Genomic DNA, 17,106 nt, shown 5'->3' with positions numbered 1-17,106 from the left:
AGCACTTTTGGGAGGCCGAGACAGGTGGATCATCCGGGGTCAGGAGTTCAAGACCAGCCTGACCAACATGGTGAAACGCTGTCTCTACTAAAAATACAAAATTAGCCAGGTGTTGTGGCGCATGCCTGTAATCCCAGTTAGTTGGGAGGCTGAGGCAGGAGAATTGCTTGAACCCAGGAGGTGGAGGTTGCAGTGAACCAAGATTGTGCCATTGCACTCCAGCCTGGGCGACAAGGGCAATACTCCGTCTCAAGAAAAAAAAAAAAAAGTTGATTGCCTTTTTTTTCTTTTGTGGTGATTATCTTTTTACTAATAGTGTGTCTTGCCTAACCACAACACTTTCCTCTATATATTAGAGTTCTCATTTATAAGTCTGTCCATACTGAACTTTCAAGCTTTTGAATACCTTGCTATTAACTTATTTATGATACCTTTTATAAATCTATGTTTTCCCAGGATATGAGTCACTAAGTTATATTTATATTGCAGTAGCTACAGTGAGTTCATATATTCATTTGTTCAATAAATGTTATTAAGCATTTACTGTGTGCCAAGTACATAGTATTTCATCATTAACCTTTAGCTAATCTTATGCTTGCAACAGAAAAAAAAATTCAAAATATTTTAAAATGTTCTTCTATTTTTTGCTGTTTATTTAATGTACTTTTCAGTGATGTTATGACTAGAGACAGCAGATATTTGAAACACTGAATTTCAACTCTGTAACATATTCCCAGGGTTTCTAGAAACTGCATTTGCAAATGATCTTCCCTATTCCACTTTAGGTGGTTTAGTTGGGTCTATATCATTCATATTTTGCACACTCACTTTATTAATTTAATCCCTTTAAAATGTCTTTCTTCAAAAGATTTTCCTTTTTTATCATAAAAGGAGTTATCAGTGTCTTGTTAGGGATTTGATTTTTAGACTTTCATTATAGAGTTTATCTTCTCTAATTTATAAATCCCAACCTCCTATAATTAGTTGTTGAATACACAAACCCACCTACAGTAACCAAGTACACATGTTGCTGGATCTCAGAATTGAATGGTAGTCCAATGATTATAACTGTATTTTTCTGAGATTTCTCTAGACTGAGCTATATGGCAACATTGGCATCATATGTACCTTTAAAAGATCGAGATTTTGAAAAGTTCTGTAGAAACAAAATACTGTATATTTTTCAACATTTCCCCTAAACCTCATCCCAGCTCCCCAGATTCCTAAGTATGTGTCTGGATTCCACTTCACAAATTCCAGCTTATTGGGAGAAATCTACTTAGATGATATAGAGGACTCATCTGTATGCCACTTTTATTAATTTCTCACTAGATTATATCCTTGATAATGTTACATCATTCATGTATCAGAAAAAGAAACTTATACTTCCTGGACTATATTTCAAGCCCAACAGTTTGCAGCCGGCCTATAATATCCTATAATACTTATAAGCATAAAACCACTCCCTGCTACAAATCTATGATATTCCCTGGTTATCACCACTTCTCAGCATTTTCACTGTCATTGGACACAATAACCATGCTCTTATTTTTTAGCTAGGTAGGATACATAGCTAAATTAAAATATAAACATGACTGAAACAATTTTTCCAGTGTCTAATTTGAAATGTAGTCTATGTGGTCTTCTGGCAGCATCTGTACAGGCTGGTAAGATTCTCAGTTCAGCTGGGTTTTTTTTATTTTTTATTTTTTATTTTTTTTTGAGATGGAGTCTTGCTCTGTCGCCCAGGCTGGAGTGCAGTGGCACGATCCCGGCTCACTGCAAGCTCCGCCTCCCGGATTCACGCCATTCTCCTGCTTCAGTCTGCCAAGTAGCTGTGACTACAGGTGCCCACCACCACGCCCGGCTAATTTTTTGTATTTTTAGTAGAGACAGGGTTTCACCATGTTGACCAGTATGGTCTCGATCTCCTGACCTCGTGATCCGCCCGCTTCAGCCTCCCAAAGTGCTGGGATTACAGGCGTGAGCCACCGCGCCCGGCCAATTCAGGTGTTTTATAGTGTTAATGAAGGGAACTTCCATCTTCCTCAGTCTCATGACATGGTAAGATCATTACATTATACATCAAGAGAAGAGTTTTTACAATGAGTATGAATACCATTCCAAATCCTCAGTTCGCTTTTAGTAAGTCTAACATTGTTACCTAGTATCACTAAGTTCTCTGCACAGGCTGAGGCTCTGTAGAATTTTTTTTCACTCTTTTCACTTCATTCTCCCGAGGTGAATCCTTCATTTCACTCCTTCTAATGAAGGGTCCAAATAATGGGTTTCCAGTTTTCCAGTTCCCTGGAGTTGAGTATTTCAGATCTTGGGAGTTCTGTAGGTCTAGATCTGGAAAAAAAAAAAAAAAAAAAAGCTGGATGTAATCCCAGCACTTTGGGAGGTCAAGGCAGGCAGATCACCTGAAGTCAGGAGTTTGAGACCAGCCTGGCCAACATGGCAAAACCCCGTCTCTATTAAAAATACAAAAATTACCTGGGCGTGGTGGCAGGTGCCTGTAATCCCAGCTACTTGGGAGGCTGAGGCAGGAGAATTGCTTGAATGCAGGAGTCAGAGGTGGCAGTAAGCTGACACACCATTGCACTCCAGCCTGGGTGAGAGAGTGAGACTCTGTCAAAAAAAAAAAAAAAAAAAGGAAAAAAGGAAGGAAAGAAGGAAGGAAGGAAGGAAGGAAAGAGAGAGAAAGAAAAGAAAAGAGATGATAAGAGAAAAAAGAAAAGAAAGAGAAAGAAAGAAGACAGTCTTGGGAGTTATTTGTGTTTCACATTACTTCTGGATCTTTTCTTTCACGTGCCAATAGCTAAAAAAAGTTTGCTAATCTCATGTGTCAACATCCTTACTACCGGAGTTGATAACTTCAATGTCCTCTGATCTTAATACTGTTCTTACACATATCTTGGAGGATAATCTAAAGTACATCCTCTGAAATCAGACCTGTTGGTCACCTGTTATATGAATTGCTAGAGCTTTCAGATTAACCTGAGCCTACAAAATCTCTTATGGCTCTTACATACTTATTTCAAAGAGATGGTACAGGATAGTTCAAGGGGTATCCAACTGTTAAATGTCAGAATCACTTAAGAAGCTTAAATTACAAGTGCCTATAGCCCTATCTGCAGACAATCTGATGTGGTAGCTTCCAGTGGGGTCTGGTCATCTGCATTTTAAAACAAGTTCCCTTGGATGAGCATTACTCTTTAGTGTTTTAGCAAATATTAGCTCTGAGAAGCTTTTCCTGCTTTGCATGAATACTATTTGTTCAGCCCATCTTCGTTCTTTCCTTCCTTCCTTTCTACCTACTCACCTAGCTACATCGTTCCTACATTTACTGAGCACTATGCACCAGTGCAGAGGGAAGGCAGAAAGGACAAGATGCACTCTCTGTCCTCAGGGGATTCTCAGTCTCTATTCTCTTCATTTTGCCCATTTATTTTTATAGTTCTCAACTGTTTTGAATAGTCATATTCTGACATGAAGGAGTATGTGTTTTGCCTCATCTCAGAGCTTCTGGGATGAGACTTTCTCTGAGTCTTTGTCACTGCTTCCTGAGGTCAGCCCTGGATGGGGGAAGTTCTTTCTTTCTAAGGTTCTGAAAATTAAGAAATATATTTCTCATTAGCTTACAGTGCAATGCGCACAGCTCTAAAACTGTGAATACTTTCACCTTGGCAGTTTGTCTGAACTTTAGCTGCTACCCTCTTGTACCTAATAAGTTTGAGATCCTTTTCTGAGAGTGGTTTACTTATTTTGGAAGGGCCATATAAACCTGTTGCTTTGCTTACATATTACATCTCATACTTTTATTTCTTTTACAGATATTTAAAAAGTTCAACAACTAGCCTTTTTTCCATTCTATTTCTCAATTCTTTTGTACTCTTTTTTTTCTTGAGACCGTGTCTCGTTCATCGCCCAGGCTGGAGTACAGTGGCAAGAAGCAAGATCTCAGCTCATTGCAAGTCCCACCTCCCGGGTTCACGCCATTCCCCTGCCTCAGTCTCCCGAGTAGCTGGGACTGCAGGTGCCCGCCACCACGCCCGGCTAATTTTTTTTTTTTTTTTTTTTTTTTTGTATTTTTAGTAGAGATTGGGTTTCACCGTGTTAGCCAGAATGGTCTCGAGCTCCTGACTTTGTGATCTACCCACCTCGGCCTCCCAAAGTGCTGGGATTACAGGTGTGAGACACCACGCCCGGCCAATTCTTTTGTACTGTTTGCCTCAAAATGTACATATTGCTTTTTGTAAAATTGTCTCAATTTCTATTGGAGTTCTAGCTTACAAAGTTGGCCTTAGAGATTTTTTTTTTTTTCCATTACATTGGCTGACTTATCAAGCTTTCTCAATTTACCCTTCCAGTATATAGCCAGGACAGATCTAAATTTTGATCCTTGTTTAAGGTGATCTGATGATTAAAGCAAGTGGCTCAGGCAAGTAAGTCTTCTCTCCAGGTTCTACTGTGAGTTTCACCATATAGATGGTTCTATGAATGACCAGATAAGTCACTCAGACTTTAAATGTCTGACACTTAGAACTGGAGCTCCTCGACCGGGCGCAGTGACTCACACCTGTAATCCCAGCACTTTGGGAGGCAGAGGCGGGCAGATTGCCTGAGGTCAGGAGTTCAAGACCAGCTTGGTCAACATAGCAAAACTCCATTTCTACTAAAAATACAAAAAAATTAGGTGGGCATGATGGCATGCACCTATAGTCCCAGCTACTCGGGAGGCTGAGGCAGGAAAATAGCTTGGACCTTGGCGGCAGAGGTTGCAGTGAACCGAGATCATGGTACTGCATTTCAGCTTGGGTGCTGGGTGACAGAGCGAGACCCTGTCTCAAAATAAATAAATAAATAAATAAAAATAATAAAAAATAAAGAAAGAACTGGAGCTCCTTTTCAGAAATATAATGTGAGTAGGAAACGTTTTCCTCCAGCTTCAAGAGTTTCAGGCTATTTGCTGAGGCAAACTTTCTGGACTAAAAGGGTACAGTGGGCTGGGGCTCTTTGGGGGCAGAGAAAGAGAAGTACTCTGGGGCTCCATTCTTTGTTCTAGACTGCTGAAAGGCAAATACAGGCACTCAAAGTAGGAGGGATTTGGTCTAGTCATCTGGAGGAAACTTCTGATAGTATTCCTGTATTGTCTTTGGTACTCTTAGCCTGAGAGCTCTATGGTTTTTGTTTCTGGAAGAAGGGTGACAGACAAAGTGGCTTTCAGAAGGATCAGCTATCCCCGGATTTCTGCAGAAAGGATAGTGGGAAGGGAGATGTGTGTGTGCATGTCTACTGGGCAGAGCTGAAAGGGTATTCCAACGCTTCTTTTTACTGCAGTTCTGGATGTCCATCGTGGCCACCACTATGCCCATACCCTGCGGAGGCTTCATGCCTGTGTTTGTGCTAGGTAAGTTCTGATGGGAAGCCTGGGGTCTGACTCAGAGTTGCAATCTAGGATACCGGAAACATAAGGAAAGGCCCGGGATGCTGGGAGTTTGTATTTCGTCTTAACACCCCAGGAGAGATTGGTTCTGAAAACAGAGAGCAAGGAACTTGGATCTTGTAACGCCTTTTATCTTTCTTTTATCTTTTTAAGATAACTTCCTTTTATCTTTCCTCTAGGAGCTGCATTTGGAAGGCTGGTAGGAGAGATCATGGCCATGCTGTTTCCTGATGGTATTTTATTTGATGACATCATCTATAAGATCCTACCCGGGGGCTATGCAGTAATTGGTGAGAAACATTCCCACTTCCCTGTAATCAAACATTGAGTACTCCAGACTCCCACACTTAAACTCTCCCATTGGATCTTCATTCTAGGCTACACAATACAATTTTAATTTAGTGCTACTTAACTCGACTTATACTCAGATAACATACCTATGACTCTGACTCTCATTATTTCTTATTGAACTTCTGTGAGCCTTAGTTTCCTCATGTGGAAAAGGGTCATAGGGATCAAATGAGATCGTAAGATTCTAGGATTGTGTCTGGATGTTTGATAAGGGTTCTATCTTTCCTTCCTAGGAATCATAGAACCAACAATGCAGGTGATTGGCTCAGGTTGCAGGCGATTGACTCAACCTGAGATGTGTTTATATTGATGGGGAGTTAAGAGCACAGGACTAAGAGCTAAGAAACATAGCTCTAGATTTCTCCTGCTGCTTGTTATCAGTGACCATGAAGCAAGATAGCTGCTTCTGAGCCCTAGTTTCTTTATTCTAAAATGACTTCTAAGATAGAGCTATGCCTAACACCAATAGAATCCTGGGATTATTGTGCTTCCTCCCTTCCTCACCAAAATTCCATAGCATCTCAGGCCATGCCTTCCCTAGATAGAGAATTGCTGACCAGCTTTCTAGCTCACTTGGTACCCTGCTCACCTGACATAGTTTCTTTATAAAAGCCTCTTTCATCAATGAGGGTCACTGCTCTTGTTCTCCAACTTCATGACTTCCTGGTACACATGCCTCCCTTGTGAACATTTCCTTGTATACACATCCTGTGATTGTTTATGTTCTGAAGCATGTTGTATGCAATATCCAGTAGTGTCATTCCTCCCTATATTTCCCTTTTGTGGTGCTTTCTTGCTTGCTCTCTCCCTTCCTTCCTTTCTTTCTTTTTCTTTCTTTCTTTCTTTCTTTCTTTCTTTCTTTCTTTCTTTCTTTCTTTCTTTCTTTCTTTCTTTCTTCCTTCCTTCCTTCCTTCCTTCCTTCCTTCCTTCCTTCCTTCCTTCCTTCCTGCTTTCCTGCCTTCCTTCCTTCCTGCCTGCCTGCCTTCCTGCCTTCCTGCCTTCCTTCTTTCCTCTCTTCTCTTCTTTTCTTTCCAGAGTCTTGCTCTGTTGCCCAGGAGTGCAGTGTCACAATCTGGGTTCACTGCAACCTCTGCCTCCTGGGCTCAAGTGATTCCCCTGCCTCAGCCTCCCAAGTAGCTGGGATAACAGGCACATGCCACCATGCCTGGCTAATTTTTGTAATTTTAGTAGAGATGGGGTTTCACTATATTGGCCAGGCTGGTCTCAAACTCCTGGCCTCAAGTCATCCACCCGTCTTGGCCTCCCAAAGTGCTAGGATTATAGGCATGAGCCACCACGCACAGCTGACTTTTTCTTGTTACATTTTCATATGTGCCTTCCTCTACATTTTCCCCATAGGATATCTCTTCCATATTTAAATAAGAAATATAGTTAATGCACAAGTGACTATTTTGGTTAGTGGGAAAACAACCAAAAATTAACAAGATAGATTCTATCTTCAGGGAGCTTATAGAATTATAAAGTTTCAGATCTACAAGGGCCTTAGAAATCATCTAAATGACCCCTTTCACTTTATAGTTGACAGCATGGGATTCCAGAGGAATTAAGCTCTACTCATTCCATTGAGAAATAGTAACAGCAGGATCTGACACAAGTCTCATTGCTCCAAGTCCACAGCACGATTCTTGGGTTTCCACTCTATTTACTCATTAATTCTTGGCATTAATACCTAAAGCCCAATGTAAAAAAAATGTCATAACTGAGTTGTAAAATGCTCAGTGAAGAGACCTGATACAGTGGCTCACGCCTGTAATCTCAGCACTTTGGGAGGCTGAGGCAGACGGATAACTTGAGGCCAGGAATTTGAGACCAGTCTGGCCAACATGGCAAACCCTGTTTCTACTAAAAATACAACAATTAGACGTGTGTGGTGGTGCATGCCTGTAGTCCTGGCTACTTGGAAGACCAAGGCAGGAAAATCATTTGAACCTGGGAGGTGGAGGTTGCCATGAGCCGAGATTGCACCACTGCACTCCAGCCTGTGTGACAGAGTGAGACTCTGTCTCAAATAATAATAATAATTAAACATAAATAAAATAAAATGCTCAGTGAATAATCATCCAAACTTTTAAAAGCAAGGAATGGATAGGACATCACTATCTTCATATTATAAATGAAAATTTTGGCGCACACAAAGATTTTGTAACTTGGTGAAGGTTATAGAATGGGATCAAAATGATGATTTCCTAAGAGTTCAGTATTCTAGTCCCTATTCTTGACAAATCATTATGAGTGTTGGCACTGACCAGGATCTTGTCTCTCATTCCGTGTTATTCCCATCCCATCCCCATATGTCCTCCATGCTAAGAACGGTAGTCCTAACCTACAGGTGCATTCCTGTGTCATTCTAGGAGCAGCAGCGCTGACTGGTGCCGTGTCCCACACAGTCTCCACAGCTGTGATTTGCTTCGAATTAACGGGTCAGATTGCTCACATCCTGCCCATGATGGTGGCTGTTATCTTGGCCAATATGGTGGCTCAGAGCCTGCAGCCCTCTCTCTATGACAGCATCATCCAGGTCAAGAAGCTACCCTACTTGCCTGACCTTGGCTGGAACCAGCTCAGGTCAGGGGCACTAGATGGAATTAGTTCAGATCTGATGGGGAGAGTGGGAGGTTCAGAGGCTGAGATTGAGCTTAGGGTTAATGTTTGGAAACATTGTTTTAAATTATTATTATATTCTCATGCATTTAATAGATATTGTGAGTGACTGAAAGTATGGCAAATCTTATGGGAGGAATGGAAGGGATAGGTATATGGTGGGGCTAACCCACCATGCTTTCTCCCTCCATAGTAAATATACCATCTTTGTTGAGGACATCATGGTACGTGATGTGAAGTTTGTTTCAGCTTCTTACACATATGGGGAGTTGCGAACCCTGCTCCAGACCACCACAGTCAAGACTTTACCACTGGTTGACTCAAAAGGTCAGTGGGAAGGAAAGAAGCAGACTCCAGAGCTAATGACCTGAATAAGTGTCACATAGAGGTAGAGGAGGCCCCGTGGTGGGGGCTTTGTCTTTAGGGGCCATCCAATGTGCTATGTACAAGGAAGGAAAAATTAAGCCATACACAAGCACAAAAAGACAGTTAAAAATCCAATTAAAAGGGCTGGGCATGGTGGCTCATGCCTGTAATCCCAGCACTTTGGGAGGCCGAGGTGGGCGGATCACCTGAGGTCAGGAGTTCGAGACCAGTCTGACCAAAGACAGGAGAAACGCTGTCTCTACTAAAAATACAAAATTAGCCGGGCATGGTGGCACATGCCTGTAATTAGAACCCGGGAGACGGAGGTTGCAATGAGCCAAGATCACGTCATTGTACTGCAACCTGGGCAACAAGAATGAAACTCTGTCAAAAAAAAAAAAAAAATCCCACTAAATACAGTCAATTCTCATAATTCATGGTAGTCACGTTCAATTAAGTATTAAGTTCAAATACTATACTGAACAATTGCTCCTAGGAAAAATGCAGGCCTGGATTCCTGTGAGTCTCTGGTCACATTTCCATCAACCAATCAATACATAACCTTGTTGTATGTGTGTTTCTGGTAAAGACACCTTATTTCATAGATATTGTTGATTAATTAATATTGAATTTGTGGCCAACGGCACTATAACCCTTGCCTGAATTAAGCTTACTTAACACACATATTTTCTCAATAAGGCTCATCACAGCCTTCTTGCACTAGGAACAGTAGACAGCACTTTGACATATATTTGGTGGCCATTTTTAGCAACAAAATCACCAACACAAAGCACAAAAATGTAAAAAGGATGGCATTAAATAGACTACAAAATGAGCACCTGTTTACGGTGTGAAAACTGAAACAAGAAGGTAGAGCACTGCTTTGTTCAACTTCAGCTGCGAACAGGGGCATCGGGCAACTAAAAATCTTTGTTGCTCTATGCATGTCTGCAAATTACACTGAAAGCACCTCTACTATTGGTTTTGTGTTACAAATATATTTTAGTGACTAGCTGAATTCACAAATAGGGAATCCATGAATAATGACAATTAATGTAAATCCCATAGCTTCTTACATGGTTCCATTTGATGCTTAAGTAAGTCCTGCTTGTTCTTTAATGCCCAACTTATGGAAGAGTTTTCTTTCTTTCTTTCTTTCCTTCCTTCCTTCCTTCCTTCCTTCCTTCCTTCCTTCCTTCCTTCCTTCCTTCCTTCCTTCCTTCCTTCCCCTCCTCCTCCTCCTCCTCCTTCTTTCTTTCTTTCTTTCTTTCTTTCTTTCTTTCTTTCTTTCTTTCTTTCTTTCTTTCTTTCTTTCTTTCTTTCTTTCTTTCTTTCTTTCTTTTTTTCCTTCTCTGTCTCTCTTTCTCTCTCTCTTTCTTTCTTTTTTGACAGAGCCTTGCTCTGTTGCCCAGGCAGGACTGCAATGGCAACATCTCAGCTCACTGCAGCCTCCATCTCCTGGGTTCTAAGCAATTTTCCTGCCTCAGTCTCCCGAGTAGCTGGGATTACAGGAACACACCACCATGCCCTGCTAATTTTGTATTTTCAGTAGAGACGGGGTTTCATCTTGTTGGCCAGGCTGGTCTCGAACTCCTGACCTCAGGCGATCCACCCGCCTCAGCCTCCCAAAGTGCTGGGATTACAGGCGTGAACCACTGCGCCTGGCTGGAACTGTTTCATATGGAGGAGTGAATGGTTTTTAGTAAACAATAATTTCACATTTCTCTGCCTTCACCATCTTTGACACCTCATCCTGCTTTGTATGATTTCTTATTGTCGTTTATATATCTGTATCTTGTCTTCCTCACTAGGTGGGCATTCCTTGAGAATAGAGTCTATGGATTCTATATGCCCAGAGTGCCTTGTTATAGGTATCTACTAGATATTAAATGAACTCTTTCCTAGTGTTTGAATTAGTGTAATTAAGAAAAATTATGTAGGGTCATTTAGAGCCATTAAGATTGTTAGTTCTGATTTCTGATAATCAGAATATCCAAATTTCTCAAATTGGATTAATTCAAATATTTTCCCAAATCTCAGATACCTTCCATGTTCTACAGCAAGGCTCTTTATTAGAGCAGGGGCACAGCCAAGAAGTGAGGTGCAAGGTTTTCATAATAATGACTAAGACCTAACAGCAGAATTCATCTCCATAACACTGCTGCAATGTCATGGCCTTAAAACTTAATAAAAATGTTAATTATAGTAGCAGAATTTCTATAATCATATAAAAGAACCTTCTCAGGAAAAGTAGGCATTTTGTTTTTATCCTAGCAGGGTTTTTTGTTTTTGTTTGTTTGTTTGTTTGTTTTTTAGACAAAATCTTGCTCTTGTTGTCCAGGCTGGAGTGCAGTGGTGCGATCTCAGCTCACTGCAACCTCTGCCTCCCGGGTTCAAACGATTCTCCTGCCTCAGCCTCCTGAGTAGCTGGGATTACAGGCGCCTGCCACCACGCCCAGCTGATTTTTGTATTTTCAATAGAGATGGGGTTTCACCATGTTGGCCAAAGCTGGTCTCGAACTCCTGACCTCAGGCGACGCGCCCACCTCGGCCTTCCAAAGTGCTGGGATTACAGGCGTGAGCCACCGCGCCCGGCCCAGGTTTTTTAAATGATGAAATGTCAGATACAACAGGGAGAGTTCCCTTGTTTCCCTTCTTCCAGGGAGAGATATAATGTTTGTATTGCTTATAGAGTTCTTTCAAAGCGTGATTCACATCTCAGCTTATTTAAATGGCTTCTCATGTTTCTTTTTATTTGGACAGCATTGGTTCGCCTACTTAATTATCAGCTCACCTATCTGAAATCTATATAAGGCCTCATCAAAATAAGTACAAATTAGCCCAATTAGTGCTCTACTAATTGGAATTGGCCCCGTACCTGCTAAATGGATGAAATAAAAGGGAGTGAGGTTAATCTTGCAGGATTCTTAAAATGAGTTTGTAGGAAGCTGAGAAAGATGTGGGGACGGGGCGCGGGAGGCGGGGGGGCGGGGGGGCGCTTCTCCGTTCCTTCTCAGGGATGCGGAGCGCGGTGGTGCGGGAGGGCTTGGAGGGGGCGCTCAGGCAGGGCGTGGGTTTCCCTCAGATTCAATGATCCTGCTGGGCTCGGTGGAGCGGTCGGAACTGCAGGCCCTCCTGCAGCGCCACCTGTGTCCTGAGCGCAGGCTGCGCGCGGCCCAGGAGATAGCGCGGAAGTTGTCGGAGCTGCCTTACGACGGGAAGGCGCGGCTGGCTGGGGAGGGGCTCCCCGGCGCGCCTCCAGGCCGGCCCGAGTCCTTCGCCTTTGTGGATGAGGATGAAGACGAAGACGTCTCTGGGAAGAGCGAGGTGACCGCGCCAGGAAGGGCCAGGGAGTGGAATAGATCAGGGGCAAAAGGAAAAGCGTCGTCTGGGCTGGGCTGGGCTTGGGACAGGGGTAGTTTCCCTGAAAGTAGTGGGAAGAGGGAGGGGAGAGGCTGGTAACTGAGAAAGCCAGAAATTCTGGGTCAGGTACCAAAGAGACCAGTGCCTCTGGGTCCAGGGACTAAAAGAAGATAAGGTTGCAGATGATGGTCTCGACAATTCAAAGGGATACAGGAATTTCTGAACTGGGGGGAAGAACAGAGTTCGCTTTCCCAGAACATCCACCGACTGGTAAAGGCAGTGAAGGCCCACTCAGGCAGTCTCTGCTTCCAGGCTGAGACTTCTTACTCTTCCTTACAGCTTCCTCCTTCCCTTCCTCTCCATCCCTCTACTACTGCCCCTCTGTCCCCAGAAGAGCCCAATGGGCCTCTGCCTGGCCACAAACAGCAGCCGGAAGCACCAGAGCCTGCAGGTGACGCTCTTCCCTCATGCACCCCAACTCATGCCTTGTGGGTTATCTCTGGTCACTTGGACCTGACCTTGACCTGCATGCAACTCCTATGTGGTGTAGGGTCGGGGGTGAGGCTGGGGGATTGAAGGAGGAAAGGGTTCTTATTCATCAATTCTCCTTGTCACTGTCCCAGGGAGTGGGAGCAGAGGGTGATTTAGGATGGTGGAAGAGAGGGTGAGGTATCTGGGAAGTGCAGCTCTTTGGAGGCAAGTGTCAGGCACTGCGTGGGGCCCCTAGCCGTTTCCTGTTGCTTTGTGTCCATTTCCATCCACTCACCTTTCCTGTCAGGTCAAAGACCCTCCATCTTCCAGTCCCTGCTTCACTGCCTGCTGGGCAGAGCTCGCCCCCCAAAGAAGAAAGCAACCCAGGTGAGGAGATGTGTTTGGGATACAGGGGAAAGGGAGCCTACCCTTGAAGAGTGAGAAACCCATGGTTCTTAAATCAGGAAGGCAGAGACCCCACCAAGGAGGAGGAGTTTAATCATATGGAAGGGATGATTAATGGAAAGGAGGCATCGGTGGTCCTGGCCAGGGAGGGATGGCTATTGTTTCATTGGGAACCATATGAACCATGGGAAGAAGAGGGAAAGAACTTGGACCTGTGTCTTTCTTCTCTAGGATTCCACAGATTTAGTGGATAACATGTCACCTGAAGAGGTGAGTAAGGGAAACCAAAATCTGGGGTAGATTGTTCTGTCAAATGAAGATATTTCTAATTTGTTTCTACCTTCTTTATTGTGTTGTCGTGAAATAGAATGTGATCTAGATGGGAAGTATTTTGACAGGATGGAAATAAGGATGATTATGGAGAGATTAATGAGTGTGTGATGGGACATGGAGGTCTTCTCGGAGGGACACGTCATTTCAGGAGAAAAACTTTGAGCCTCCATGAGTAAATGGGGCCATGGTGCTAAGATGAGCCCCAGATCTTTTAGAGATTATGGACTTTCTGGATCAGGCAAAGCTTTAATGGAGGTAAAATGTCACCAGGAGGCTGGCACTAAAACAGCAACATGGAAGAAGAACATCAAAACTAAAATGGGAGGCTGGGCGTGGTGGCTCACGCCTGTAATCCCAGCACTTTGGGAGGCTGAGGCAGGCAGATGACTTGAGGTCAGAAGTTTGAGACCAGCCTGGCTAACATGGTGAAACCCCATTTCTACTAAAAATACAAAAATTAACCGGGCATAGTGGCACACGCCTGTAATCCCAGGTACTTGGGAGGCTGAGGCACGAAAATCACTTGAACCTGGGAGGCGGGGGTTGCAGTGAGGGGAGATCGCACCACTGCACTCCAGCCTGAGTGACAGAGCCAGACTCCACTTCAAAAACAAAACAAAACAAACAAACAAAAAAAAAACCCACAAAAAAAAAGAAAGAAAAGAGAAGAAAAGAAAAGAAAAAGAAAAAGAAAAAAAAAAAACCAAAATGACCAAAATGAGGAAATCTGCCCCTGGTGGAGGTTACTGTGCTGGATTGATCAGGGCCCTGAGACAGTGAACAACTGGAAAATGCTAGGCATTGCTACTGGGAAGAATTGAAAAAGGAAGAAAATAATGACCCTGGTGCCTCATGGGGACAAACAAATGCCTACTTTCCTAAAAGAGGTGGTTATCCAATCTTCAAGAGAGAAAAGTCAAGCATTCTGAATGCACTTGGTTGTGAGGAGGGAACAGAATGCGGAATAGTGATTGGAAGCAGGTAGCTGAAGGGTCCAGATCAGAACATACCAAGGGGTTGTGGAGGAACAACAAAAAATCCATTGGCAACTATTCCATATGGTAAAAGAATGCACAGTTTGCTGCAATCGCTGAAAACATAAAGCTTGTAAAGTATGAAGCTGACAAACACACACAGCGGATATTATTTTTAAGTAAACATCTTATTGGATATCTGGAATATATATGTGCTGACAATGAAAAGCATGACAGGGTTGGAGGAGGGTGTTGTGAGTGACAAGAGAGAAGGAAAACCTTCCCCACCCCTCAAAACACACACACTTCTGACAAATGACTTGTGAAAAACTCAAATAGATGATCACAGGGGGAAAGGAACAACTATTCCTTCTGCCCACAAGCAGAAATCAGAAAGGCCATAATTGCAATTAAGGAGTACTTTGTTAGGCTGCTCAAACCAATAATAATAAGCTTTTCTTTTTTTCTTTTTTTTTTTTTAATTTAATGCTCCAAAGATTGAAAACCAACTAGTTTATCAGTGTGGCCATCAAATGACCACTGGAAATAAAGTGCAGCCAGGGATTAAAAGTAAGATAGACCATCATTTCTAGCTTATGTCTTTCCCAGGGAGGACTTCAAGGAGCTACCAATTCCCATGTGACCCACTGAGACATTTTAGAGGGATAAGATCCAATAGGAGTTGAAATTCAGGATATTTTGAACACAATTTTCAGACCAGATGATACCCTTGACAATATCAAGATGTTGATATTGACCAAAAAATGGTATGGGGGCAGTATGGGAATATTGAAAGATTCAATTATGTGTTGCCAGAAGTCCCTACTAGGATTTGTTTAATTCTGCATACTCTGGAGTACACACAGAGCTCTGTTTCTAACTGGTACCGAGCTTATTCAAGTAGTGGAACACATCAGCCTCAACAGCAACATCCTGCATCCCTTAGGCAAAAGCTGGAGATGTACCTGGAATGCAAACAGCAGTCAAGGTTAGAAGCCCAGCTCCACCAATTACTGACTGTGTAATCCTGGGCAAATGACTTCCACACTGTGCCTGTTTCCTCATCTATAAAGTGAAGATAATGATAGAGTTATTGGAGAAGATTAAATGAGCTAAGACGGGTACGGCAATTAGAATAATGCTTGGCAAAGAGGATGTACTTGATAATCATTCACTGAAAATGTTGCCGCGTTATTGTTAAGGAAAGGCAAAAATGGAACGTAAGGCCACAGATTATCATAGAAAAGACCAAGAGGACGGGATGGACCAAACCATGGTTGGCAAGGTCTAGCCCCCATCCTATACCTAAATCTTCTCTACAACACACCTGCTAAGTGGTCATCCATCCTATGCTATGTAACCCTGTGTAATCCATTAGTCAGGAAGATGAGAGTATAGAGGAGGCATGATTGTAATCCAGAAATATCAGGACAGGACAGGTGGAGTGAGCATCACTATGGGCTACACACTAGATCCTAAATCTATATAATGCCCTTTGGTGATGTTCTCTGAAGTCTGAGAGGTATAGATTTGGACAAATAGGAAAATAGAGTTCTAGATCATTCAGAGGGTACTGACTGAAAAGAGATTTTAGAAATTTTAGAAAAATGTATGAGAGCCAGAGATGTAATGGATTATTTGGACTCTTGGGAATTTTGGTGTGCATATCTAAAGTCAAGAGGATGGTTGGCCTTTGTGCCTTAATGCTTCTGTCATAGACCAAAACAAACAAACAAAAACCGGCTTTGCTCAAGTCAACTAAGTGCCATGAGGTCCAGTATAGCTCTTCAGTTTCAACAAGTACTCACCATGGTTCTCTGCATGAGAGGTGATGTGCTAGTTTCTTCACAATATACAGCAGCCAATACCACATAACACTCAAGACAAGTGCAAAGGTAAGACAAATGCCAATACAGCAGGAAGTATGGCCAATGTCATTTCTGAAAAGGTGAGACCAGCTAATACTATGAGAATTTAAAAAAGGGAGAAGCACGTCTGATTGGGAGAGTCAGGAAATACGTACACTGCAGGGACAGGGTAGGGCAGGTAAAGGAACTCTAGATGGTCAGAACAGCAAAGACAAAGGGGAAGGCGTGTTTGAAGAGCAGAAAGCAGTCTGGTTTGATTGGAGCCCCGCATCTTATAGTAGTCGTGGAAAATAGATGGGAAAGATAGGTTGGGAATAACAAATGTTTGGGACGCCAGGGGATGGGAGAGTTGGGGCCTAGAACAGGGAGGGATGTTCTGGGTACCTGGGGGTTGCAGGGTAGGTTGGGGGTTCCTGATGAGGAAGGGCAGAGAGGCTCTGTCCCCGGGAAGAAGGAGGAGGGCCTCTGATCTGGGGGATCTGTGATCAGTTCTTGCATGTTTCCAGATTCTGGGCAGGGGCTAGGAGGGCTGTTTGGGATCAAAATCAGGTATCTGGGGTGAAAGGAGGCTCCGTGATTTTCGTGACTTTCATCCTCTGGCTGACAGATTGAGGCCTGGGAGCAGGAGCAGCTGAGCCAACCTGTCTGTTTTGATTCCTGCTGTATTGACCAGTCTCCCTTCCAGCTGGTGGAGCAGACAACCCTGCACAAGGTGAGTCCTTTGCTGACTGCTCAGGGCTGCAGGGAAGGCAGGAGAGCTGTGGGGCAAGGAACATGCACTGACCTGTGCTCTTCGTCCTCAGACTCACACCCTGTTCTCACTCCTCGGCCTCCACCTCGCTTATGTGACCAGCATGGGGAAGCTCAGGGGCGTCTTGGCCCTGGAGGAGGTAATCACGATGTG

At 43.3% G+C, this 17,106-nt stretch overlaps 1 protein-coding gene across 3 annotated transcripts in view; it reads left to right on the top strand.

Annotated features, from left to right (window-relative positions):
* LOC105471182 (chloride voltage-gated channel 1) overlaps positions 1–17,106 on the top strand; it is a 38,575-nt gene that overhangs the window by 18,745 nt on the left and 2,724 nt on the right. For all 3 annotated transcript variants that reach the window (XM_011723537.2, XM_011723538.3, XM_011723540.2), the window contains exons 13-22: positions 5,344–5,413; positions 5,629–5,739; positions 8,173–8,386; positions 8,616–8,749; positions 11,874–12,115; positions 12,491–12,602; positions 12,930–13,009; positions 13,259–13,297; positions 16,810–16,914; positions 17,006–17,092. In XM_011723537.2, the coding sequence (XP_011721839.2) occupies positions 5,344–5,413; positions 5,629–5,739; positions 8,173–8,386; positions 8,616–8,749; positions 11,874–12,115; positions 12,491–12,602; positions 12,930–13,009; positions 13,259–13,297; positions 16,810–16,914; positions 17,006–17,092 (1,194 nt within the window). The remainder of the gene's footprint in view (positions 1–5,343; positions 5,414–5,628; positions 5,740–8,172; positions 8,387–8,615; positions 8,750–11,873; positions 12,116–12,490; positions 12,603–12,929; positions 13,010–13,258; positions 13,298–16,809; positions 16,915–17,005; positions 17,093–17,106) is intronic.

This window comes from Macaca nemestrina, chromosome 4 (genome assembly GCF_043159975.1).
Source record: "Macaca nemestrina isolate mMacNem1 chromosome 4, mMacNem.hap1, whole genome shotgun sequence".
In the NCBI taxonomy this organism is placed as follows: domain Eukaryota; kingdom Metazoa; phylum Chordata; class Mammalia; order Primates; family Cercopithecidae; genus Macaca; species Macaca nemestrina.
This window is presented reverse-complemented; position numbering and strand designations above follow the sequence as displayed.